Source organism: Puma concolor, chromosome A1 (assembly GCF_028749965.1).
Source record: "Puma concolor isolate L17-30 chromosome A1, mPumCon1.1.hap2, whole genome shotgun sequence".
Classification (NCBI taxonomy): domain Eukaryota; kingdom Metazoa; phylum Chordata; class Mammalia; order Carnivora; family Felidae; genus Puma; species Puma concolor.
This window is the reverse complement of record NC_141667.1, coordinates 159584275-159608177: the sequence shown is the minus strand read 5'-3', so window position 1 is coordinate 159608177 and position 23903 is coordinate 159584275. Positions and strand designations below refer to the sequence as shown.

Genomic DNA, 23903 nt, shown 5'->3' with positions numbered 1-23903 from the left:
TCCTGCAGCTCATGTCGTGCGCCCCTGCGCCTCAGCAGCCCTGACAGGATCCGGAGCGACTCTAAGAACAGATGGGTTACTGTGTGCGGGAGTTTTTAAGAAGCACTTGTAGGTTTTATTCAGTGGTTTGTTTTGTGGAATGACAAACTGACCAGTGCTAGAGAAACACATCACAGAAATGGTATTTGGACAAACGTTCGAATCGCGAGAAGAGAGAAGAAAGAGCGAGGAAAGAAAGGTTCGGATGGAGAGCTCAGGGGACAACCTGGGCAGCTGGGTCACAGGGGCAGGGAAGGCTGCCCATGACATTTCAACCTGTGTCCCTCACAAAGGAAGACAGGGCCTTATTCACATCTGCTAACTTACATAGACCAGTGTCAGATGCGGGGTGACAAGGCAACAAGGCAGTGCTGCGGGGTCCAGGGGGCCTGGGGAGGGGGTGGCTCCTGCTGGCCACTGGGTACCTGCTGCCCCACCCCCAGCCAGCCACCGGTCAGCCCCCTGGGCCAGCCCAGCCCTCAGGGACCCGGGGCCCCTGCCGCACAGGGAGAGGCTCCGCCTGACAGGCCATCCCACCACAGACCGAGGAGGGCTGGGAAGGGTGCCAGCCTGTGGCTGCCTCCTACACAGGGCCCATCCACCCCAGCCCTGGCACTCTGCCCTGACGCTGGCAAGGCATAGCCACGGGCCCTTTGCTCCAAGAAGGGGCCTCCTCACCGTCCTCCAGCTGCGGGCCGTGAGCCCCAGGCCATGCGGGAGCTGTGAGTGCACAGAAACGCCCTGTCCGCCTGTTTTGGCTCCTAAACGCTGTACCTTCTGTCCTTCCGTGGACATTACACCACGTGAGGCTCCCTGGCCTGCTGTGACCTGCGATGGTTTGCACTCCAGAAAACCTCGCTCCCAGACATGGACCTGACTTAGCAGTTGGGACCCACAGGCCCCGGGGTCCTGCCCTAGGGAGCAGCTGGTGCACCCCCAGCAGACACACGGGTACAGGGCCGGGGCAACGCTCAGGGGGCTCAGGGGCTCTCCGCCCCAAGGTGGGGAGGCCACACCTTCACCAGGCATGGGGAGCTGCATGCCCAGTGCCCACCCCCCCCTGGGCACCCAAGCCTGGAGCCCCAGATGAAACAGCCCCCCCCCATATTGGAGGCATCATTTAGTACATACACATCCGTTCTTCTGGCGTAGAGAGGGGCACGTAAGTGAGGCCACCACGTGAGAACAGCAGGGGCTGCTGACTCAGAGCTCGCTGTAGCAGGGCATCCACCAGGCCACTGCCACGTGAGTGTGGCAGAGACCAGGTGGGTGGGGCAGGGAGAGCTCAGGGTAGAAAGGAGGTGGCTGGGGGCAGGGACCCTGGGGAAGGTGCTGGCCCAGGACAGCTGGGGGGGGGGTGCTGGGGGAGGTGCTGGCCCAGGACAGCTCAGGGGGGGCCTGGGGGAGGTGCTGGCCCAGGACAGCTCGGGGGGTGCTGGGGGAGGTGCTGGCCCAGGACAGCTCAGGGGGTGTGCCTGGGGGAGGTGGTGGCCCAGGACAGCTCGGGGGGGGGGGGGGGGGGGCTGGGGGAGGTGCTGGCCCAGGACTGCTGGGGCGGGGACTTGGGGGAGGTATTGGCCCAGGACAGCTGGGTGGGGGGGGGCGCGCTGGGGAAGGTGCTGGCCCAGGACACCGGGGCAGCTAACCAGAAGCAGGTCCAGGGATGGGTTAGGGAAACACACGGGGCTTTCTCTGGTTGGTCCCAGGTTAGAAGCAGGACAACAGTTGGGGAAGCTGTCCCGCCCTCAGGGGCAGATTGCCCGGGGGTGGGGGTGGGGCGTTGGCGTCGTGGACTGTTGCTGGAGACAGGGCCCACCTTGCTCACCTTCCCGCAGGAGCGGCCTCTCGAAGACGGCGCAGCCGACTGGGCTGCGGCTGACACTGTGGGCTGGTTTCCCAGGCTGCTTCCTGTGGGTCACAAGTCAGGATCAGACACCTGGCCAGTGACCATCTGTATATGCAGTCTTTCAGTGGCAATAGCGACAAAGTTTACCTTCTTTAATTCTTTAAAAAAATGTGTTTATTTAGAGAGAGAGAGAGAGAGAGAGAGAGAGAGAGAGAGAGGCGCATGTGTGAGCAGGGGAGGGGCAAAGAGAGAGGAAGAGAGAATCCCAAGCAGGCTCAGTGCCGTCAGCAAGGAGTCTGACTTGGGGCTCAATCCCTTGTGACTTGAGCTGAAATCAAGAGTTGGGCGTTTAACCGACCGAGCCACCCAGGCGCCCCTCTTTAAAGGGGTTCATAATCACAATTGAGACAGTTTCGCTGCTGGTAGAGCGAAGACTGAAAGCTGGTAGGGCTGGTGGAGGGCGGTAGATGGTGCTTGAGAGTGGGCACGGGATCAGGGCAGTGACCCCGGGGAAGGCGAGGCACTGGCACATGTCAGCAGGGGAAATAGACACTCCGGTCCTCACTCGGCGCAGGAGCACCATCCCAGCCCTTCCAAACAGTGGGGTCACTAACTCCCGATTTAAAAGAAAGGAAGAGAGGTGAGCCCACAGCTTCTCTGTAGCTGATGGTTTAATACCGTCTGTTTCTCCGGAGAGCCCTCAGAGAGAGGAGTCTCGTCGGGTCACCCCCTGTCAGGCAACGATCCTACTGGGGACAGAGGTGGGGGGTACTCTCCCAGAGGGGACACAGTGCCCAAAAGGACCAGGTCAGCCCCTCTCGGGGGATGCTCCTGCTGGGGGCAGCGTGAGGGGTGTCTCTCCCAGAAGGGGCAGAGTGCCCAGCAGGGCGAGGCATGGCCTCCCGTGAACCCTCCGCTCCCTCCCGTGGTTGAAAATCGGGACTGAGCTCCAGGGAAGACAGATAGGCGTTGGCCCGGAGCAGGGGCTTCCTCAAGACCCTCCCATCACCTGGGTTTGGAGAGAGAAGCCCCCTGCTTGGTTCCCATGCTCTGAGCCCCTCAGACCTCCCAGTCCCTGTGCCGGCTGGGACCCCGTGACCGTGGCCGTGGCCATGGCCGCAGATGAGAGGGGGTGACGGGTCCCTGGAACCTTGCGCGTGGCAGCCCCTGAACTTGGGAGTCCTGCCTGGGTCGCAGGCAGCATTCACCTCTGACCACAAGAGGGCGCCAGTGGGCAGAGCGCGTTCTGATAAAGGCACCCCATGCGCCCCAAACACATGTGTGGTCAGCGCAGGTCACAGGCTGCCCTGGGGACCTGCCCTCCCTGCGCTGTGTCCCAAGAGCCCTGCCGCCCTGTGGAAGCCACCCAGAAGAAGGGGATGGGGCTGGAGGGGGGACCGGGGGCAGGAAGAGGGGTACCCAGTGGGGTAGGAAGGGCTGTGGGAGGTAGGGGGGATCAGGTAGGGGGTGGGTCCAGGGTCCTGGCGGGGGTCTGGAAAGGGGGGGACAGGGGGCGAGTTGGGGGGAAGGAGCAGAGGAGACGGGGACGGGAGGGGTGGGAGGGGTGCCCCTCCAGCTGTCTCAGACATGAAGCGGCCCTATCCTTCTGGTGCCCCAGGACCTCTTCCCAACGCCCTCTCCCACACATGGCACCAGTGCGCACCCCCTCCCGCCCGCATCACTCTCATCGCCCCCTCCCAGCCGCATCCAGGGGCTTCCTCCCACTGACATCACCTGTGAGCCTGGGGTCAGCTGATGCCCTGCTCTCCCTCTCTCCCTCCCTCATCCTCCCTTCCCTGCTGACCCCGACCAAGCCCAGGTCAGACCCTCCTCAGGGCTCTCCCAGGACAGAGACCCAGGCCCGAGGCAGCCTCCGCGGTCACAGAAAGTGAGCAGGGTGCGTCTGCAGGACCAGCCCGCAGGTGTGGCCCTGGACCAGGGGCAGCTTTTGGGAGCTCGTGAGAAAGGGGGCCTCGCTGACGACTCCGGAGCCCGAATCCACGTTTGAACCAGCTCGGGGGTCTCCTGTGCACAGGGCACTTTGAGAAATGGCAGGTTGTGTCCTAGGGAGGCGCCGGCCCCACCCCTCCATTGTCCCCCACCTGTAATCCTGGTTTCTCTGTGTGTCTGCACCTGCCCCTGCTCTGTGACCAACTGCTATAAACAGGCGAGTCCCTGCAGAGGCCGGGAACAAGATGGGGCTTGGCCGGGATCGGGACAATGACAGCGACCTCACCCTTGCCTCTAGACTGTTCTCGGGCTGCTCCCGCTCCCGCCAGTGATGGAGAGCTTGCACCCGCGTGGCGAAGCTGCCTGCAGGGGCCACCCAGGTGTTGGAGAGGGCACCAGTGAGTGGCTGAATCCCAGAAACAAGAGTTTACACGAGCTCTGTGACTTTGCCAAAAGTGAGATCATCTGCCTCACTCAGCTGCCAGGCAGCTGGCCAGGGCGGCCCCTGTGAGCCAGCTGTTCCGGGGTTGGAGACCAGTGCCTGCGCATCTGCCGGGCCGTGGGTGCCCTGTAATGGGGACACTTCTGTGTGGCTGCCAGCCTCAGACTATGCACTCTGCTTCTCCCACCGCCACCACCTTCAGTGCCACCAGCCCAAGGGTGGCTTCTCAGCGATCCAAGCATGACCCACCCTGTCCCCCGGGCCTGTGAGGTCAGAGACCTGTGGGTGGGGGCCAGAAGCAGGGCTCCACTCAGTCCTTTCCTGGGTGGACACAGCCAGACCCTCCTTCTCAAAGCGGGGGTAGAGCTACAGGACCCTGCTGGCCTCGGCCGCTAGGGCAGCCCCGGGCAGCAGTTGTGTGGGCACAGTGGAGGCCAGAAAGGTCTCCACGTCCTGACGGTGCTTCTGCTCCCTAAGTCTGTGCACCCGTGGGCCAGTGTTCACTGATGTGGTGGTGGACAAAGACAGGTGTGCAAGAGGGGGGTCCTGGGCCCCCGGCCGGGTCCTGGCCTGTGGGTAGCCTCACTGTCTGCTTCTGGGGTCCAGTTTCCCTCAGCACGCCCCCCTACACCTGGGTGTGGTGCAGGGGCCCCGTGTAGGAGGCAGCCTGGGAAAGAGACGAGTGGGAGCGTCTGCTTCCTCCCGCGGGGCAGACTTGGCCTGGGAGGCAGCCTGCAGGTGCCTAGGAGCACCCAGAGCCAGACCACGGGGCTCACCCACTCCGCGTTGTGCTGTGTGAGGCTGGGCAAGCGACCCAGTCTCTCTGTGCCTGCTTTCCTCCTCTCTGGGCTGGAGATATCGTGGTCCCTACCTCATGGGGCTGCCGTGAGGAGTTAAGGACAGGGATCTGCCCATGGCAGCCCCAAAGCACAAGAAACTCCCCTCCCAGAAAGCGGGTCCCAGCCTGGCCGGGGAGAAGGGGGCCAGTGGCTGAGCACACGGTGGCTGCAGCACAAGGAGCGCAGAGCAGCGTTCCAGTCGATGTACAGTTCCTTCTACGTTTCATGTCCAATAGTAATTTCATTTTTTTAACCTGAGCTGTTTTTTGTTGTAGTCTTATCAATGCCTGCTTGTGATGCTGGTCTCCCATCACAACCGTGACAGTGTGGAAGGGACACCGGGGAGGCATTGGGGCCACCCTGCCTTGCGTGGCCAGCGCACTGGCCCTGCCTGTGCCTTTGTATTTGCATAATCGCGAACACACCGCTGAGGGCATTGGGGTCGCCGTGTGGCCAGCACAGTGGGCTCTGCATCAGGAATGGGGTATGTTTGGGCCACAGGAGAGAATGCTCCGGGTTCAGAAGCTCAAACCAGTGGCATCTGAGGGCTGATGTGGAATGGTGCAGGGAACCTACCCATCGTGGTTGACAGGATGACCCCACCGGGATCAAAGCCCCGTTTCAGGGAGAAGGGGAGACCCTGAGTCGGGCCCTGGTGCTCTCGGGAACAAGGCAGTGTGACGTCCATGTTTTCCAGGCACTGGGTGGGTTTACAGAAACACCCCCATTGAACCCTCCCAGCAGGGGACGCTGTTTTGGTGCCCATGTTGGGAGGGAGGGAAGGGAGATGATTCGTGGGGCCTTGAGGGGGCCTGGAGCCCTCTCCTGCCTCCAGCCCCTGCGCAGCGCCCTGCCCCTCCTGGCAAATGGCATGGATCTGCCAGTGGCTGGTGGCGTGCACAGTGCAGAGTGTCGCTGGGCCCTCCGTTCTCCTGCATGTCAGAAAGAGCCCAGGCAGTAGTCTGAGCTCAGGGCTTCGGAGGATCACAGGTGGACCTCGTGGAGAGGCTCGTGTTGGAACGTTGAAGGAGGGTGTGTGGGTGGTCGGGTGGGGGAGTCTCAGCAGAGCACGTGGCGTGGATAGAGCTCCAGCATTCCCGAGACACCATTTCCTCCCATCCCGGCCGTGGGCCCGGCTCCCCCGGGACAGAATTGGGACCGCCTCCCACTGACGGGCTAGGCCAACACAGGCCAACACCTGCTTGGGGCCACGCAGAGAGAGCGCGTGCCCAAGACGGTACAGAGCTCTGGGCCCCCGCAGCCGGCCCTGGATACAGCTTGGGACTCAGCCCGGGACCAGGGCTTCTGTCCCCACAGCTGCCTCGCTGGGCTGCCCAGCCTACACCAGGCATGCTGGCTGCAGTGTGTGGGGAGCTTAGGCCCCTGGCACTGAGGCTCAAGTGACAAACCTTCCCGGCAAGAGAACTAAACCAGCTCAGAAACAGTGCCATTGGGGGCGCCCCATGCCGCTCAGAAACACCGTCACGGGTCTCTCGCCGTGCGAGCACACAGGGGCTCTCGTCTCCATGGCACAAAGGCTGCTCTGAACGAAAGCTGGCGTCTGTGCAGATTGCTATAAACGGGCGGGTGTGGGTGAGGACACAGAGCCAGCAGCACCCCTGTGCATGCATTCTGTGCGTCACCATGACCCCCTTTGGGTGTAAGAGGGACGCGTGGGCATCATGGCCCAGCCAGCAGAGCACTTCCAGACAGCACCGTCTGCGTGTGCTCCGTGTAATTCTGATTTCCTCCAAGACCCGAAAGTGGCCTCCTTGCCTCTGTTCACGGACTTGCGATTCAGCATCAAGTCAGCACCCTCTTCCCTCCGTGTGGATTGGCTGGCGGCCACAGCTGTACAAGCGGCTTGGGTGGGAAGTTCCCTGGCGGAAGCGGGCCTCCCCATTGGACGCTGTGACTCAGGTTCCTGCGCTGAGCTCAGAGGGCAGGATGGGGCTGTCATTGCACAGTGTCTCGGTGTCATCTTTATCACAGATGCTGCTGCTGCAAGGAGCCATTTCTTGTCTCCTGCTCCCAGCAGATGCTTGTGAGCCTTTGGATGCCTCGGTCTTGTCCCAGAAGCACAGCAATGCCGTGCAGAAGGACTTTATAACGTAGACACACACGGTGGCCTCAGATGCCAGGACTAATCTGACGTACGGGTCACAGCACTTGTTTTGGAGGGCTTAGCCAGCTGGTCAACCGGGAAAGGAGAACCATTGGCTCTTATGCTGGAAGAGGAGTCTTCGGAAAGGGGGGGGAGGTGTCTGCCAGGGTCTCTGCCCTGTGTGGTGGCCTGGGCTGGGCTGGGAATGAGCGGCACACAGGAAGTACCTGCCCGTCTCCAGACAAGAGCAGGTTCTAGAAGCTGCCTGGACAGGGCTCCTGGAAATGCCGCGTTCTATGGTGTGCGGATGCTGACTTGGCCCGCAGCTTACCGTGCAGCACAGAAACGGCACAGGAATTCTGGGAGGAGCCATCTGATTGTAAGGTTTGCCCAGAGAGTTCACAAAAGCCTGTGGCCTGTGCACACTAATTGTAGATCTCTCTCCTCCTCATTTCAGCTTGCAAGATGCTGGCATTGGGTTCATCCTGGTCATAGACAGAAGGCAGGACAAATGGACGTCGGTGAAGGCATCGGTCCTGCGAATAGCCGTAAGTGTCGGTGCCCGGGTTGTGATGCCCTCCTCTGCTCGTCCCCTGGGCCGGGTGACCGCCGGGTGACAGCACTGTCTCTCTTTCCTACCTGTCCATCTGCCTGGTGGTGGTTTGCGTGCTGCTGGCCCGTGCCGTGCGGTGCTCCAGCCCGGCTGCCTGCAGTAGGGCCAGGGGGCACTAGGGACCCATGACCCCTTGGTCTGTTTGAGTTGTTGGAGCAGGTGCACATGTGTGTGCATGGTGTGTGTGTGTGTGTGTGCGTGTGTGTTCTCAAATGACTTCACTCTTAGGGGGCCTGTGATCATTTAAAAACAGTTCCAGGGGCGCCTGGGTGGTGCAGTCGGTTAAGCGTCCGACTTCAGCCAGGTCACGATCTCGCAGTCCGTGAGTTCGAGCCCCGCGTCGGGCTCTGGGCTGATGGCTCAGAGCCTGGAGCCTGTTTCAGATTCTGTGTCTCCCTCTCTCTCTGCCCCTCCCCCGTTCATGCTCTGTCTCTCTCTGTCCCAAAAATAAATAAACGTTGATAAAAACAGTTCCACCAGTCTGTTTCTGACTGTGGACTATGTGGGATGCTGAGGATTTAATGTGTCTTCATTCTTTTTTTTTTTTTGGCAGAGAGAGATTGAGAGCACTAGAAGGGGAGGGGCAGAGAGAGGGGGAGGGAGGGGGAGGGAGAGAGAATCCCAAGCAGGCTCCACACTCAGCCTAGAGCCTGACTCAGGACTCAATCCCATGACCCTGGGATCATGACCTGAGCTGAAATCAAGAGCTAGACGCTCAACCCACTGAGCCCCCTCAAGCACCCCTAATGTGTTTTCATTCTTTTTAATACTTATTTGTTTTTGAGAGAGAGAGAGAGGGGGAGAGAGAGAGCGTGAGCAGGGGAGAGACAGAGAGAGAGGGAGACACAGGATCCAAAGCAGGCTCCAGGCTCTGAGCTGTCAGCACAGAACCCAACGCGGGGCTCGGACCCACAGACCACGAGATCATGACCTGAGCCAAAGTTGGATGCTTAACCAACTGAGCCCCCCAGGTGCCCCAATGCGTCTTCACTCTTACATGCAGCACAAGCCCCTGAGCTATGGGACGTCCAGGATAGAAGGGAATCTTCAGGCTACAGGTTTGAAATTGTATTGAACGCCCTTTTCGAATTGACTTTCTACTTTTCAAAAGGGCCATACTCACCCCTTAGTTTTCCTGCTAAATGAGATGCCTGGGCCTTCCTGGAGCCCACCCCTGCATCTGGCCACTGCCATCTTACACGCGGAAGGACGACAGCTCTGTGGTTGTGGCTGTGGCTGTTTCCACTCCAGGCCACTGCAGGTCGTGGCCTGCAGTAATACAAGAGGGAAGGGGCCTACCCACGAGCTCCGAGTGGAGCGCTTGGCCTGCCCTCACGCCCGGCAGCCCAGGGACTTACGGCAGCAGGGAGACCAGAGCACCCGCGGCCGGGTCGCCGGCTGGGATGACTCTTAAGAGCCCAACCCCCAGTGGAATGAAATTCTCCTAAACTCTCGCTCTGGGTCTTGTGTTCAAACCATCTTTGCCTCCGGGCCTCTGAGAGGCCACTGTGCCGTGGCTCTGGGTGGGGTGAAGAACCAGTCCCTCCCCCCAAGATGGCTCATCGTCCATGGAAACAGCACCTAAGGCTTGCACCTGCTCGATTGCTACACTTGCCATCATTCTGCAAACCTGTCCTTGGGCCGCGGGGGGTGCCCCTTGTCTTTCTGAGAAAGTATCTCCCTACATCGCTTGGTACACCTCCTGTTCCCTGTCCCTTGTTATAGAATCAGCTTTCCTTTAAGATCCCGTGAGGCCTACGAGTCCTTTTGATATGCCGTCAGCAGTAAATAGCCAGCATGTCCATTTCATTATTTTAAATTTAAAAATACATTTGCATGTGATGTCACATGGCAGGCTAAATTAAGAATTAAATTGTAAGAACCAGTGGGACAGATGCACAGTAGACTTAAGACAAATTTCTTAAGGCAGTAAGTCCGTCCTGGGTCGAATGTCAAGACATAACTTGTCAAGTATGTCATTGTTTATAAGACTGTTGGGGCGCCTTGGGGGGCTCAGTCGGTTGAGCATCTGACTTCAGCTCAGGTCATGCTCTCGAGGTTCATGAGTTTAAACCCCAAGCTGGGCTCTGTGCTGACAGCTTAGAGCCTGGAGCCTGCTTCAGATTCTGTGTCTCTCTCTCTCTCTCTCTCTCCCCCTCCCTCTCTGCCCCTCCCCTGCTCATGTGCTCTCTCTCTCTCTCTTTCAAAAATAAATAAACGTTTAAAAAAAGAAGGTAACACTGTTGCAATAACATTTTTCCAATCTAAATAATCTCTCCAGTTCTTTTACATTTGTCTACCATGGATCTGACTCCCGCTCAGGCACGTCACCATGTGGCAAGTGCACAAGTCAGCCTCTTTGCCGTGATGGTCACGGGCGTCTCCCCTGTGCTGGGAACTGCCCTTCTGCCCCTCTGCACACACGCTGCTCCCTGGAAGACCTCGCCCCTGCACGGCAGGCAGCTTCTGCTCATCTTTCTCCTCCCTGCGTCCCCGCCTCCCTGCGTCCCCGCCTCCCTGCGTCCCCGCAGTGCCGTGGTCCACACGGTCTCCCACTCTGGAAGACACCACTACTCATCACAGCACATCACAGGTTCCTCAAAGTGCAGCCCATCTGCGTGTGGCAGGCACCCGGCCAGGCCCAGGTGAGACAGGTTGGCCGTAAATATCTCTCACAGCCATCAGTCGCTCCTGGCTAGAAACAGGAGAGTCCCCAGACACAGGATAGTTTTGAAGAAATAGATAAATTATTTTTAAGAACTGAAGTACCGGGGCGCCTGGGTGGCGCAGTCGGTTAAGCGTCCGACTTCAGCCAGGTCACGATCTCGCGGTCCGTGAGTTCGAGCCCCGCGTCAGGCTCTGGGCGGATGGCTGGGAGCTTGGAGCCTGTTTCCGATTCTGTGTCTCCCTCTCTCTCTGCCCCTCCCCCGTTCATGCTCTGTCTCTCTCTGTCCCAAAAATAAATAAAAACGTTGAAAAAAAAAAATTAAAAAAAAAAAAAAAAAAGAACTGAAGTACCTGCGAATGTGCCCTGGGGGCCATCCGTGTGGTCCAGGAGGACCTACCTGTGTTGGGGGGAGGTGGGGACAGAGCTCTCCACCTGCCAAGGGCAATCGCGGTTTCCTTTGTCATTGGCTTTGTGACCAGGTGGACTTCTAAAACATGCTGACTCATCTTTAAAACTTTGTTTTGTGAAATTATAACCGAAAAGTTGCTGTTTGAGTTTTAATGTTTGCACAGATTTGTACGTAATAAAAATACAGGTTTTTGAAGTATCCTTCTTCCTAGAAGTCTTGGGGTTCCCCGGTGGTGGTTTAGAAATTGTCGAAGTTAACATTTTCCCAGCAGAATCGCCAAGAATTCTCGGTAGCTTCAAAGAATTCTGATGTAAGAATGCATTGATCATATAGGGCCAACCATGCTGTGCGTGTACTCAGCACGTGTCCTGGGACTCTACCGTGCTCCCGCTGCTGTATGAGGCTTTGGGTGTTGGGGGTATCAGCAGGGAATGAGCTGGAAGTATCAGCCAAGTGGGGTGCTGACAGTTGACAGAATGCCGTGATACGGGATATGACCAGAGGTGGCCAACACCCAGGGGGGGCCCGAGGCGGTGCCTACCCATCCTGCGGGGAGCTCAGGAGGCTGTGAGGCAGGCCCCATTGCCTTTCTTGTGCGTGTGCCATTTCCGAGCCAGGGTGTGGGGTGTGACCACCGTGGCTCTGCCGTGGGGACAGGAGGCAGGAGACAGAGCAGGCACACCAGTGCCAACGCCCGGTGCTGTGAACCTGCACCACCGGCTGCGGCTGGCCTGTGCTCCACCCGGGGGCTTTGGGGAAGCCAGGCCAGCACCCTGGAGAGGGTGTGTTCCCCTGCCCTGCACTGTGGACAGTCCCCAGGGCACCTGGGCCACCAGCTGCCGCAGGTGCGATGAAAGCAAGCTGGTGGCACCGAGGCTCCATCTCCAAATGTGTCTGGCCACCCGAGTGAGACACGGCACTTACGTAACATGCTGTAATGCGGCTGTTCCCACCACCATGTGGGCAGCTCGTGAGCAGAGCCCCCCTGTTGTGAGGTATTCTTTCTCCTTGTTGGATGCCTTCAGCTTGGCTTGAAATAGAACACAGGGAGGCAAAACCCAGAGTCCCCAAAATCAGATGTTCTGTGTCTGCGTCAGCTCTGAGGTGTTGGGGGCAATGGGCGCTTGCCTGTCACGTCGTGGTCACAGCCGGTGGCCTGTCATGTTGTGGTCATAGCCAGTGGCCTGTCATGTGGTCACAGCCAGTGGCCTGTCACAGTCATGGTCACAGCCAGTGGGCTGTCATGTCATGGTCACAGCTGGTGGACAAAGGTGGAAACAAGGAGACATAGAATGAGGATACATTGGTTCAAAGTTTGCACCGTCCTCGGATGAACAAACCTTTTGAGAACTACCTGAGCTAGGATTCCGTTTCACACATTAGCCCACCTGTCCTAGACCGCGTGTGTGTGTGAGTGTGTGTGAGCATTTGGGTATTTATAACAGTGTACGGGTTTACGTTTTGAGCTAGCCCAGTTCAAGCTCCGTCTATACCGTAGAGCATGCTGCTGAAGAAGGTTCCGGCTCTAGGCATTCTTAGTCTGCACGGGGCAGAAATGTGGTTCTTGCCGGGAGGCCGTTGTCATCCGTGCATGCAGACAGGGTGCAAGGCGACATATCCGGCGATGCAGGGTCTTTAGGGCATCCAGTAAATATGCCACACATGGCAAAATAATACTGCATTAAACAAGGTAGTGAGTTTCTGCCTTGTGCCACTTCCTGGAGTCTAAGCACAAGGTGCTGAGCACTGATGGTGAAGACAAAGCAGTGTGAGCCCCAGGAGGGCTTCCCGGTGGAGGTGACACTGGACAAGAGTCAGAAGGGGAAGAGGAGCTGTTCAGCAGGGAGAGGACGATGAGCATGCCCCTTGGAGTGTAAGCAGAGGCGGGAGGTCAGGGGGTGCAGGGGTGAAGGGCAGGTTAGCAGGCGGGGGCATGTCCAGGCTGCAACCTCACCCAGGGGTCAGGAACAGAGTGGGCCGTTGGGAGGTGCAGCACTGACCACGGCATGGCCAGCTGTCTCTGAACCAGCCTTCGTGTGTCCCACGTACTTCCGCAGCCGAGAGGAGCTCACAGGGCACGGAGCCCGCGGAGGCCGGAGGGAACAGGGCTGGGCCCGTTCTCGCCGCACCGCAGGGGGAGAAAGCAGGTAGCCCAGGCCAGGGCAGCTGGGGGTCATCAGCCTGGCACACCAGTGGGTGGGTCCTGGGGGTGGGGACAAGTCCATGCAGAGTGTTCCGGAAGGGCATGTGGACAAGTGTCCTTCCTTCAAGTTTGGCCCTTCCTACATATTTTTCATTGAAACGTCTGTTCTTGCGTGATGTTCGCAAGTGTCCCCAACACCTACCAAAGGGGTGGCCTTCGCTGCCCCTGTCTGGAGCCCCTGCATCCAGACCTCATAGGAACAGCCTGGCAGCAAGAGGCCTGTGCTCGCTGCCAGCCTCCCCGAGTTGTGCCCTGGGGTTATCAGTACACACACCTGTGCTTGGTTTCTGCCATTGCCAGGCAGACGGAGTCGGTCAGGCTGAGCTGTTCCATTTTATGGATTAACTGTGTAACGCGGGCCGGACAACTGTGCTCTGAGCACACCTTCAGAGAGTTCCTTGAACTGGAGACAGGTTTCAAACAGTGTTCCCCAGAGCACCAGGATTCCGGACATTCCAGTGTATGGGTCGGCGTCAGCTGTGCGTGTAGATGTACACGCGTCTCTAGGAATGTTGATCCAGAAACCACTTAACTCTCTGTCTCCAGATGACATTTGTGTGGCCATCACACTGTGTATGTCCCTAAGTCAGCCAGGGTCAGCCCCAGAAAATAAACAATTTTGTTTCAGTGTCTTAGAAACCTACCACAACCCTTTTATGGTCACTGGATTACTAAGTTACAAAAAGATGTTATTTTGTAGCCTTCATCCCCAATCCTCTATCTAGTTACTTCTGTTTTGCTTTATGTATATTTTTGAGAGAGAGACAGAGCACAAGCGGGGGAGGGGCAGAGAGGGGCAGAGAGAGAGGGAGACACAGAATCTGAAGCAGGCTCCAGGCTCAGAGCTGTCAGCACAGAGCCCGACACGGGGCTCGAACTCACGAATCGCGTGATCATGACCTGAGCCGAAGCCGGACGCTCAACCGACTGAGCCACCCAGGTGCCCCCTGTTACCTCTGTTTTTAAAATATGACTTTAATGTTGGTATTTCCCCAGCTCTCAGTTCAGAGAGTTGGTTCCAACCCAGAGAAGGTTTAATTACTGCTCTTTGTGGTCAAAGTATGTGTTTGTGTAGGTCGTTTAACGCCTTCTCACGTGACGGCTTCCGTGTTGAAGAATCGGGGACCAAAGCAGAGAGGAGGCAGGGGAGGGAGTGTTTTCCGCCTTCAGCAGCGGGATCTATGTGCCTGGAGGAGAAATGAGGGTGATGAAAACCATCTTGAAATTTAGAAAAGATGGCTCACTGTCATCTCTGCAGGGAGACTTTTAAGGAGCTTTTTCCTTAAATAGTAGCAGCCAGTTTCCCAGAGGCCAGTGACAGGTTCGAGCAGCCCTCTCATCACAGGTGACCCAGAACCTGCCCACGGGCTCCCACCTTCGGTGTCGTTCCTCTGAGTCATTTCTATTCTGCTCAGAGGAGCCAACCCGCATGAGTGCCACCGAGACACTGGGGACCTGGCGCCCTGCTTGGGGGCTGCGTCCACCACTCCCCTCTGGGCCGCGCCGTGGGTTCCTGGCACAGAGCAGGACAGCAGACGGGCGCGGGCCACACGAGGCTTCCCCCCCCAACCCACTGAACGAGGCTGAATGTGGAGGCTGTGGGCGGTGCCAGACATGGCTCTCAGCACCTCCCTGCCCACATGCCACACTGCTTAGCAGGCACCTGTCCCCGGGGGCGGTGCAGAGGCCCACCCGGAGGCCACAGATGGCTGAGCGTGGGCGCCGGAGACAGCGGGGCCCTTGCAGAGGCTCAGGGGCCCCCCGCCAGAGACACAACCTGGGGTCCCCAGTGACAGGTGGTTCCCACGTGCCGGCGGCCAAAGGTGGAAGAGGAGCTACGGGGGAAGGTGAGGCGCTTGCTGTGGCCCGTGGGCAGTGTCATGCAGTGGGACCGGCTCACACGGCTTCCAGGCAGCCAGGGGCAGGGCCACCCGAGGACGGTCACTGGTCATCGGTGGCCTTGGGCCGTGGGGATTTGTGGGGCACAGAGACCAGAGCAGAAAGTGGAGTTGCAGGGATGTAAGCCGTGTGCTTGAGGGCACAAGCCTGAAGCAAGGCAGGGGGCAGGTGGCTTGCTTGTGGACTGGGGCCCTTGGGAGCCAGGCGGGTGTCCCAGCAGGAAGCACGGACAGGTATACAGGCTAGGCCCTGAAGGGGGCCATGAGCAGGGTGGGGCTGAGGTCAGGGAGGCCACTGCGGCCGGCTCTGGACTCTGGTTTGTTTGCGGGGTTGGGGAAGTCTCTGGAAGGTTTGCACAGGATGTGTCATGACACAGTGGACCTCATAGAAGGGTCACGGTGGCACTTCCGGGGGGAATCGGCTCAGGGCAGCAGTGGGGGGTGAGGAGTAGGGAAGCCAGCAATAGAATCTGGGGGTGTCCCGGCTGGGGCACAAAAGGAAGGGGTGGCCAGGAGAGCCCTGGGCGTGTGCCGAGCGCTGACCGGTCATGGGTACCGACAGGCACTGGCCTGGGCCGCCCAATGCCTGCGGGCCCAGACCTTGGTCCAAGCCCTTCTCTTGCTCTCACACAGAGATCAGGTCTGGCATCAGAGGCTCAGGGCTGTCAGTGCAGTTCCAGCCTCGGGGCCTTGGGGGTGAGGCCAGAGCCCCACATTCAGCTATTCACACCTGGTGGCACTGAGGCCTGTGGGTGGGGAGTAAAGCTATCCCAGGATACCCGATCCCGTTCTCCCCAGCTTCTCCGGGGATGCTCCAGGCCCTGTGAGACCCTCTGGATCAGACACTCCACAGGGCCGTGGAGTCTGAGGGCTGCATGGGGTGGGCCATCCAGGGCGGTGCATGTGAAAGGAGAGGGGCCACCCTCAGACAACCACAGCCCTGGTCCATGCGTCTTCTCAAAGCCACCGGAACCACACAAGGACTGAACGTGTTTTATGTTCCCTAGTGAGGCCCTCAGGTACCTTTTGTTCCTAGAGTTTTGTCAGACCCGGTGTTCCCAGATTCCGGGACGGGCTTGGTCAGGAGGAGGAGGCCAGACTCCCTCCCAACCGGGACAGCTACACTATGGGCTCCTCGTCTCAGGCTGGATTCCGCTGGCCAGGCTGAGAGCGGTCTGGGCCCGAGAGCGTGGCCCAGGGTATGGCCGCAGCCTGAGCATCCATCAGCAGGTGGACAGGTGAACAGGCTGAGACACACAGGAAATATAGAGAGGGGCGCATACACAGCCAGGACACCCAGGCCAGCCGTCTCTCCTGCCGCGCCCCTTCCTGCCCCTCCGATGTGGGGCCTTGGGCTGTGCTGCTCCTTACCGTACATCGTATTTTAGCTGCACTGGGCCTAGTTACCCAGAAATCAAACTCAGTTCCTTCAGAATGCCTTCTTGTAGTAATGGGGGCTCCCTGGGCATCAGCACCTGGAAGTATCGGCATGTGGAGGAGGCTTTCAGTGGTATGTGTCACACCACGTTGTTGAGGCTTTGTGCGAGCACCACATTAGGTGCAGTAGGAGTGTGCACTGGGGGAGGCACTGTTTTGTCCCTGTTTCACAGACGGGGAAACAGAGGCACAGGGAGGTGAGCAGTGTACCCGAGGTCACGCACCTTGTAGGCAGAGCTGGCAGCCAAAGAGACTCCTGTCTGCAGTGCGTGCACTAGGGCGCGAGCTCCCGTGTATGTTTTGGAACACAGCTTGTGTCTATATGGCTTTGGTTTTCTTTGACAAGCATCTTGGTTCCCTGGGGCTCTCATAACAAGTGCCACAGACTGAGGGGCTGGAAACAACAGAGAGCTACTCCCGTCCTCACAGTCTGGAGCCTGAGGTCCGAGGTGAAGGGGCCTACAGGTTGGTTCCCTGGGGCCATGCGGGAGACCCTGTCCCTGTCCCCAGCTTCTGGCAGTGTCTGGTGATCTCTGGGGCCCCTGGGCTTATGGACACATCCCCTGTCTTTGCCTCCATGTTGGCACGGCATCTCCCTGTGTGTCTGTGCCCAAGTGTCTCCTTCCGATAAGGACTAGGCATATTGGGTTGGGAGCCACACTGATGACCTCACATAAACTTGCTCACTTCTGTAAAGGCCTTTTCTCCAAATATAGTCACATCCTGAGGCACTGGGGTTTGGGCTTTAACACGTGACTTTGGCAGGACACCTTTCAGCCTGTAACTAGCATAATAAGCTTTTGACTTTATAGCTGATAACGAACGTGACGTAGCTGCAGAGGCGGTGTGACTTTCTCCTGGTAAGACGTGGGACGTGTCTAACAGCCCAGCGTCAGCAACCACGCGGCCTCAGTGAGCGCCCTTCCGCCTGGACCACACATCCACTGCAGCCATGCGAGGACCCCGCATCCAGCGGTGCGTCTGCCCACAGCCCTCTCTGTTCTCTTGCAGGCGTCCTTCCCGGCAAACCTCCAGCTCGTCCTTGTCCTGCGCCCAGCGGGGTTTTTCCAAAGGACCCTCTCTGACCTCGCTTTCAAATTCAACAGAGATGACTTTAAGATGAAGGTGCCGGTGAGTGGCCTGCCGCGGCTCTGTGGGCACAACGGAGCGTGAGCACGTTCTTGGCCCACGCAGCTGATCGAAACTCTTCAGGTGCTAAGCCCAGCGCCAGGGGCGTGCCCAAGCGCACAGCAACCCCGCTGGGCATTGCCCCTTCATTCCCTAGCGCTCCCCAGGGCTGACATCCACCCTGTGCCTCGGGTGATCCCTGTGGAAGTGCAGGTGCTTGTCAGAGCCACAAGTCTAGAACATTCTTACTGAGGGTCAGGCCGAAGAACGAGAGCCCAACAGGCTGAGAGCCGTCATCAGCCTCCTAGTGAGAAGCAGCCAGGAAGCCCAGGAAGCCTATTTCCCATGAAGCCTGCTTGCACCCCACGTCACGACAGTCACTGTGGGAGCAGCGCGGGGCAGGCTGCCAGACAACGCCCAGGAAGCCTTTGTTTTCCATGAATTAGTTTGCACACAAGCCCCCAGCTTGTGACCTCGCCTTGAGACCACCTCGACAACGCCCACCAGGTTGCCTTCAAGGACCTGAGCACCCATGACGGTGGTTGTCCGTGACACCTTTACCTGTTCCTCGGTGCACGGGGTGGGGTGCTCTGCCCGGTCAGGGGCCATGAGTGAGGCGCCCCTGGCCCTGTGGGTGAGTCGCATGCTGCAACCCTGACCCCCGGGCTTCGGGTCTTGGAGAAAACCCATGCACCTGCGGTGTTTGCAGCACCGAAACGCCTTCATTTCTGACAGCCCATTTCCTCGACGGTTAGGGACAAAACCACAGAGACACCGGCTGAAAGTTAGTGGCCTGGCACTGAAATCACCAGACGTGCTCTGTGCTCCCACCAGGACCCAGTCTCCTCTGATGGCCACCTCTCAGCCCCAGGGGAGCGTGACACCCACGTCCAGCCACTGGGCACGTGAACCTCGTTAACAACAGGTCTCTACGCAGACCTGTGGCGTTCAGTAATCAACAACACACAAGGGGGCGCTGGGCTCCATCTGGCCAAAAGCTCTCAGGACCTATTTTGTAGGACCTTAGCATCTGGCTGACAGCTTACAAAGCAAAGGCTGTATTTTTACCCAAAACTCACGGACAGAATGTCCTCAGAAAGGACAAGAGAAATAGACCAATGAAAGCAAGCCCTGTGCAAAGAGCTTCCTCGGTCCCTGAAGCCACGTGTCCCGTGGAAGGGCACGGCCCTGACTCTGGTGATGTCTGTAGTGACTTTGCTGGGCTTTGGTGGGAACAATGACAAAACCATCCTCTTTCAAGTCAGAGCACTGCTCAGTGACCACCACAAGCTCCCTGGCGGATGCCTGACGTGGGTGGTATGCCCAGCTCTGTCAGGGTTCCAACACCTTCCCTCCGTGCTAAGGCCCATCGTCACAGGCCCATTTCACAAAGGGGTAAACTGAGGCACAGAGAGAATAAGTGACTTGCCTGACGCCAACCAGCCTGGAAGTGGTAGAGCTGGGGTTTAAGCCCAGGTCCAAAGCCAGGCACCTCCTGTCCATGCTGCCACCATTAGTGACCAGCGGGAGAGCTTTTCTCCCCCGTCTGCTGGGTGGTCTCTTCACGGGGCGGCTTTCTTCCTCCTCTAGGTCATAATGCTGAGCTCAGTGCCAGAGTTACACGGTTACATCGACAAGTCCCAACTGACTGAGGACCTGGGCGGGACCCTGGACTACTGCCACACGAGGTGGCTGTGTCACCGCACGGTGAGTTGTCCCAGGCTGCCCGCACGCGGGTGCTGGCTGTGGGCGGTGGGTCTCCTTAACCCTGAGTTAATCGGCCAAATAGCTTTTGCACTATGATGCTGCCGTGTTTCCAGTAACCTCACTTCTGTTCCCCAAGAATGAGGAGATGGTCTCAGTGGACCTCAGTCATCTAAAGAAATAACATGAGTAATAAGTTCGGGAGTGGCTTTCTCTGGGCTCAGAGACCAAGAAACAACAGCCCTGCGAGGGGTGGGGGCGGATGTGGCCCTCGGGCCTCTCTTAACTGGGCAAGGGGAGACTGGGCGCAGAACGACTCTGGCTGATGAAAGTGAACGCAGAGAGTGCCCAGTACGTTTCTGAAGCCACCAGGCCCGGGGTCTGGTCTAGGTGTGACTGCGGCTTGCTGTGGTCCTGCCCTCTCTGACGATGCCCGAGCCCCTGCACCAGACACCTGCCTCCCGGTGCAGCTTGGTGATGGTGTTTTCCTTCTTCCCCAGGCGATTGAAAGCTTCGCCCTCATGGTTAAGCAGACTGCTCAGATGCTGCAGTCCTTCGGGACCGAGCTGGCCGAAACGGAGCTGCCCAATGACGTCCAGTCGACAAGCTCGGTGCTCTGTGCTCACACGGAGAAGAAGGACAAAGCGAAGGTACGTGTGGCTTCTGTGCGAGGCCGCCAAGGGGAAGCAGCCCCGTGGGCATTGGGCAAGACAGGCCGAGGCTGTTCCCAAGATGCCTGGGGCAGGGGACCTGGCGAGCGCTCCCAGGGGAACTGAACGTACTCCTTTCTAAAAGCGGCTCGTGGTCAGACTGAGGGACGTGGAGCCTGAGTGCAGCCAGGAGCCGCAGCCTCGCTCTGATTGGGCGTCCAAGGTGCCGGGGCTGCAGGGCCGCTCGCCAGGCACGTCTGCTGCTTATGAGCGTGAGCAAGGCAGGACTTCTGCCCCCAGTTCCCAGGCGGCAGGCCGGGTCATGGGCCGCCTTGGGCGACCGCAGCCCGCAAAGCAGCGTCCGTGCTCCAGTACTGACCCCGTGCCCAGGGAGCCTACGCCGGGTGGGGTGTGGCTCCGGGTCAGTGGTGGCCGTGACCCCCTCGCTGGTGGTCCTTGGGGGCGGCCCTCAGCCCGAGAAGCCTGCCCTCTCTTTCGCTCCCGGCAGTGGGGACACTGTGGGATCAGGCCCACAGAGGTCTGGTTTCCTGCTATCTCTTACCTCATCCACCGACCCCGAGCGACCTGTAGCCTTAGCTGTGCCCAAGCCACAGTTGGGGGAGTCTTCCAACACCTGCCGTCTTTCAGTGGCTCTAGGGGAACGAGGGAGTGAGCGTGGGGTGCCAGGCCCTGTGCTGTCCCCGCAGGAGGACATGAGGGCGGCCCTGGACGAGGGACAGAGCCTCCTGCAAAGCGTCAGAGAGCCCCTGGCCAAGGGCGGGGGGCGGAGCCTGAGCCAGGACCAGCTGGACAATCAGACCACCGTGCAGAGGTGAGGGCCCGAGCCGGGGGCAGGGCATGGCCACAGACTGGGGACAGAGTGACAGGCGGCAGTGACCCCCATCCCCTCGTCCTCATGGGAAGAAAGGGGGCCACAGGTCCTTACCACTGAAATGCTCTTCTTCCATATCCTGAAGAAAGTGGCTGTTCTGGGCAAGAAAATTTCTCAGAGCGAACAGCGCTTTTCTGCAGCCTGGGAGACATTCAAGGGAGTCCGTGGTGACAGGGTCTTACCAGCCTCATGGAGCCTCTCCCCTCCCCACCTGCCCAGCCCTGCCCACCCGCTGGTGTGCCCGTGAGGAAGGGACCCGCCAGCTCCCGCCCCCCACTTGAGCCTCGGGTCTTCTCGCCTTCCCTGTGAAGGGGACCGCAAGCACGTCCTCCCTGGGCCCCCGCTGTGTGGATACTTGCCGTCCCTAACACCGCATGGCGCCCTGGAACGCCCGCAGCTCCATGCATAGGCCAGGTCCTCATTTGGGGAGGAGGTGGGCACAGGAGCAGAGCCTCTGGACGGCTTGCTGGTGACACCCAGGCCACCACAGGCTGACCCAGGCCCAGGTTCACACGCCGGCCCAGTGCTCCATGCTGGGGACGTGGGAGGCCCCGGGGGACGTGGGGGAGGCTGGGGTGAACCCCAGTGCTGACAGGGTAACACGCACAGGGTGGCATGGCTCTGGCCTGGGAGCCATGACCGCAAATGGTGGCAGCTCACTGTGCCCTTCGTCCCGAACCCAAGTCAGATGTGAGAAGCGCAGAGCACTGTCACATCAACCTTGTAACACACTAGTCCCTTCCCCCGAAATGCGTCCCCTCTGGCACATTTGGCCTGCGAGTCCCATGTCCAGGGCCTGAGAGAGAAGGCGAGGGTCCGGGCAGCCCTGGAGATGGAACCCGCGCCCTGCACCTCGCACCCGTTCAGACGGAGCCTCACCCCTGCCCAGGCTCCTGGCCCAGCTGAACGAGACCGAGGCCGCCTTCGATGAGTTCTGGGCAAAGCACCAGCAAAAGCTCCAGCAGTGTCTGCAGCTCCGGCACTTTGAGCAGGACTTCCGAGAGGTGAGTGGTCGCGGTGGGGGCGCCTGGCGCTCCGGCCACAGGAAGCCGCTGCGCACTGAGCTGCCCCGGTGACGGCAGCGCCACACGGAGCCGCGAGACTGGGTGGGACGAGACCTTGGAACGCGTGGCGAGTGAGCCGTTGCGCACAACAGGTTACCAGACCCCGTCGGCATGCACTTCCTTCCGTGTTCCCCAGGGACGTGTCCAGGAGCCATGCATATGTTCCTTTACCAGCGTGCATTTGTCTGCACCTGCTGTGTGCTGGCCCGGGGCCCCATCCTGCCCATACTGGGCGGCACGAGGGTCAGGACAGGGAGGCGTGGTCCTGGCATTAATCGTCAGCGTTGGGGCTCTACAGAAGCCCGCTGCTCAGTCATTTATGCAGGGTCAGGACACGGACACATCTGCGTGCCCTCACCTCACCATGGAACGACATTTTCCCTGGCCCTTCTGGTCAGGACTGGGGGTGGGTGGGGGGTGGGATCTCGAGGGCATGAGAAACGAGTAACAACACCAAGCCCGGCACTAAGGCTGTTGTAGGGCCATGTGCAAGGGCAGGTTCCGACACCGCCCGCCCTTCCCCCCACCGACCAGTCCTGAAATGTCACGTTTCAGAAAACATGGGATTGGTTCAGTTAGCACTCACTGCCAAGCTTGGGCAGGCACAGGGAGCCAGCCTCCCTGACTTGGACCAGAGAGGTCTCCCGCCAGCCCCTGTGAGCAGCACGCCGTTGGGGGCGCATAGAGAGCATGGTCGTCCATGACATACTTCTGCAGGGGCTGAGAAAGGCTGGCCAAACAAGCTTTCTATTCGGGGATGGTTGCAGGTTTGTGTGCATTGTGAAATAATCCAGCAAGACCTCACGTGCCCTCAATCCAGCTTCCCCCAGAGGACACATCTTGCAAAATCGTGCTCAGCATCGCAGTGTGGACATTGACACTGACACACTCAGCACACAGAACATTCTGTCCCAACACAGACCCGTGTTTCCTTCTTACAGACACACTTCCCTCCCACCCCGCCCCAGCCTGCCCCGTTCTGAACTCCTATCCCTCCCCCTCCTGAGCCCCCAACCCCTCCTGAACCCCCCCTCCTGAACCCCATTCCCTCCCACCCCTCCCCCTCCTGAGCCCCCAACCCCTCCTGAACCATACCCCTCACCCCTCCCTCCTGAACCCCCACCCCATCCTGCACCCCTGGTAACCTCTGATCTCCCTGTTTCCATATGCTATCATGTCAAGAATGTTCTAGAAGTGGCGCCACACATACTTGGCCTCCTGGCTCTTTTCAGGCAGCGCCGTCTGTTACATTCCCTGGAGATGGAGGCAGGTGTTGCGTCTTTGCTCTTGTCCCCGCTGAGTAGTTAGTGTCCTGGGCCGTGGACCAGCCACAGTTTAACTGTCCTTCTGTTGAAGGACACCTGGGCTGTTTCCAGGACTTTGCTACCATATAAAACGTGAACACAGCTATCATTTCCCTGAGGCAAATGCTCAGGGGTGCGGTTGGGGGTCGTGGTTGCTGATGTTCAGCTTTCTGAGAAGCTGCTGACGTGTCCCCAGAGCACCTGCACCTGTGCGCCCAGTGGTGCGCATGAGGACGTGGCTCTCGCATGCCCGCACTGTGCCCGGTGGTGTGCATACCTTACACGCCTACTCTGGGGGTATGGGGGGCGCCTCACTGTGGCTCTGCTGTGCGTTTCTCGCGGCTGGCAACGCGGACCGGCCTGCCTGCACTCGTGGCCGTGTCTGTCCTGGTGAAGTGCCTCTTCTTCCTGGTTGCCCGTTTGTGACCCTCGTCCTGGGTGGGGGGGGGGGTTTTACTCCTGTGACTTGGGAGTTCCCTACATGCGTAGGTCCTGGCCCCGGCCAGACCTGCCGTTTGAAAATCTGTTCTTTAGTTTGTCCCTGTGTCTCAGCCTCTGACAGCACTTTTCACACGGCAAAGGTTTTAATTCTGATAAAGTCTCGTTTACCAATTTTTTTCTTTTAAGGATCACACTTTTGGTCCATCCCATATCCTAGGTCCCAACCATGTTCTCCTCAGCTTTTCTTCCTAAAAGGTTTATAGTTTTACGGT

At 59.1% G+C, this 23903-nt stretch overlaps 1 protein-coding gene across 16 annotated transcripts in view; it reads left to right on the top strand.

Annotated features, from left to right (window-relative positions):
* The window catches only part of MCF2L (MCF.2 cell line derived transforming sequence like), a 127473-nt gene that overhangs the window by 83699 nt on the left and 19871 nt on the right, over nucleotides 1–23903 (top strand). For all 16 annotated transcript variants that reach the window (XM_086708137.1, XM_086708105.1, XM_086708197.1 and 13 more), the window contains 6 exons: nucleotides 7678–7768; nucleotides 17460–17579; nucleotides 19167–19283; nucleotides 19781–19930; nucleotides 20638–20762; nucleotides 21712–21826. In XM_086708137.1, coding sequence (XP_086564263.1) covers nucleotides 7678–7768; nucleotides 17460–17579; nucleotides 19167–19283; nucleotides 19781–19930; nucleotides 20638–20762; nucleotides 21712–21826 — 718 coding nt within the window. The remainder of the gene's footprint in view (nucleotides 1–7677; nucleotides 7769–17459; nucleotides 17580–19166; nucleotides 19284–19780; nucleotides 19931–20637; nucleotides 20763–21711; nucleotides 21827–23903) is intronic.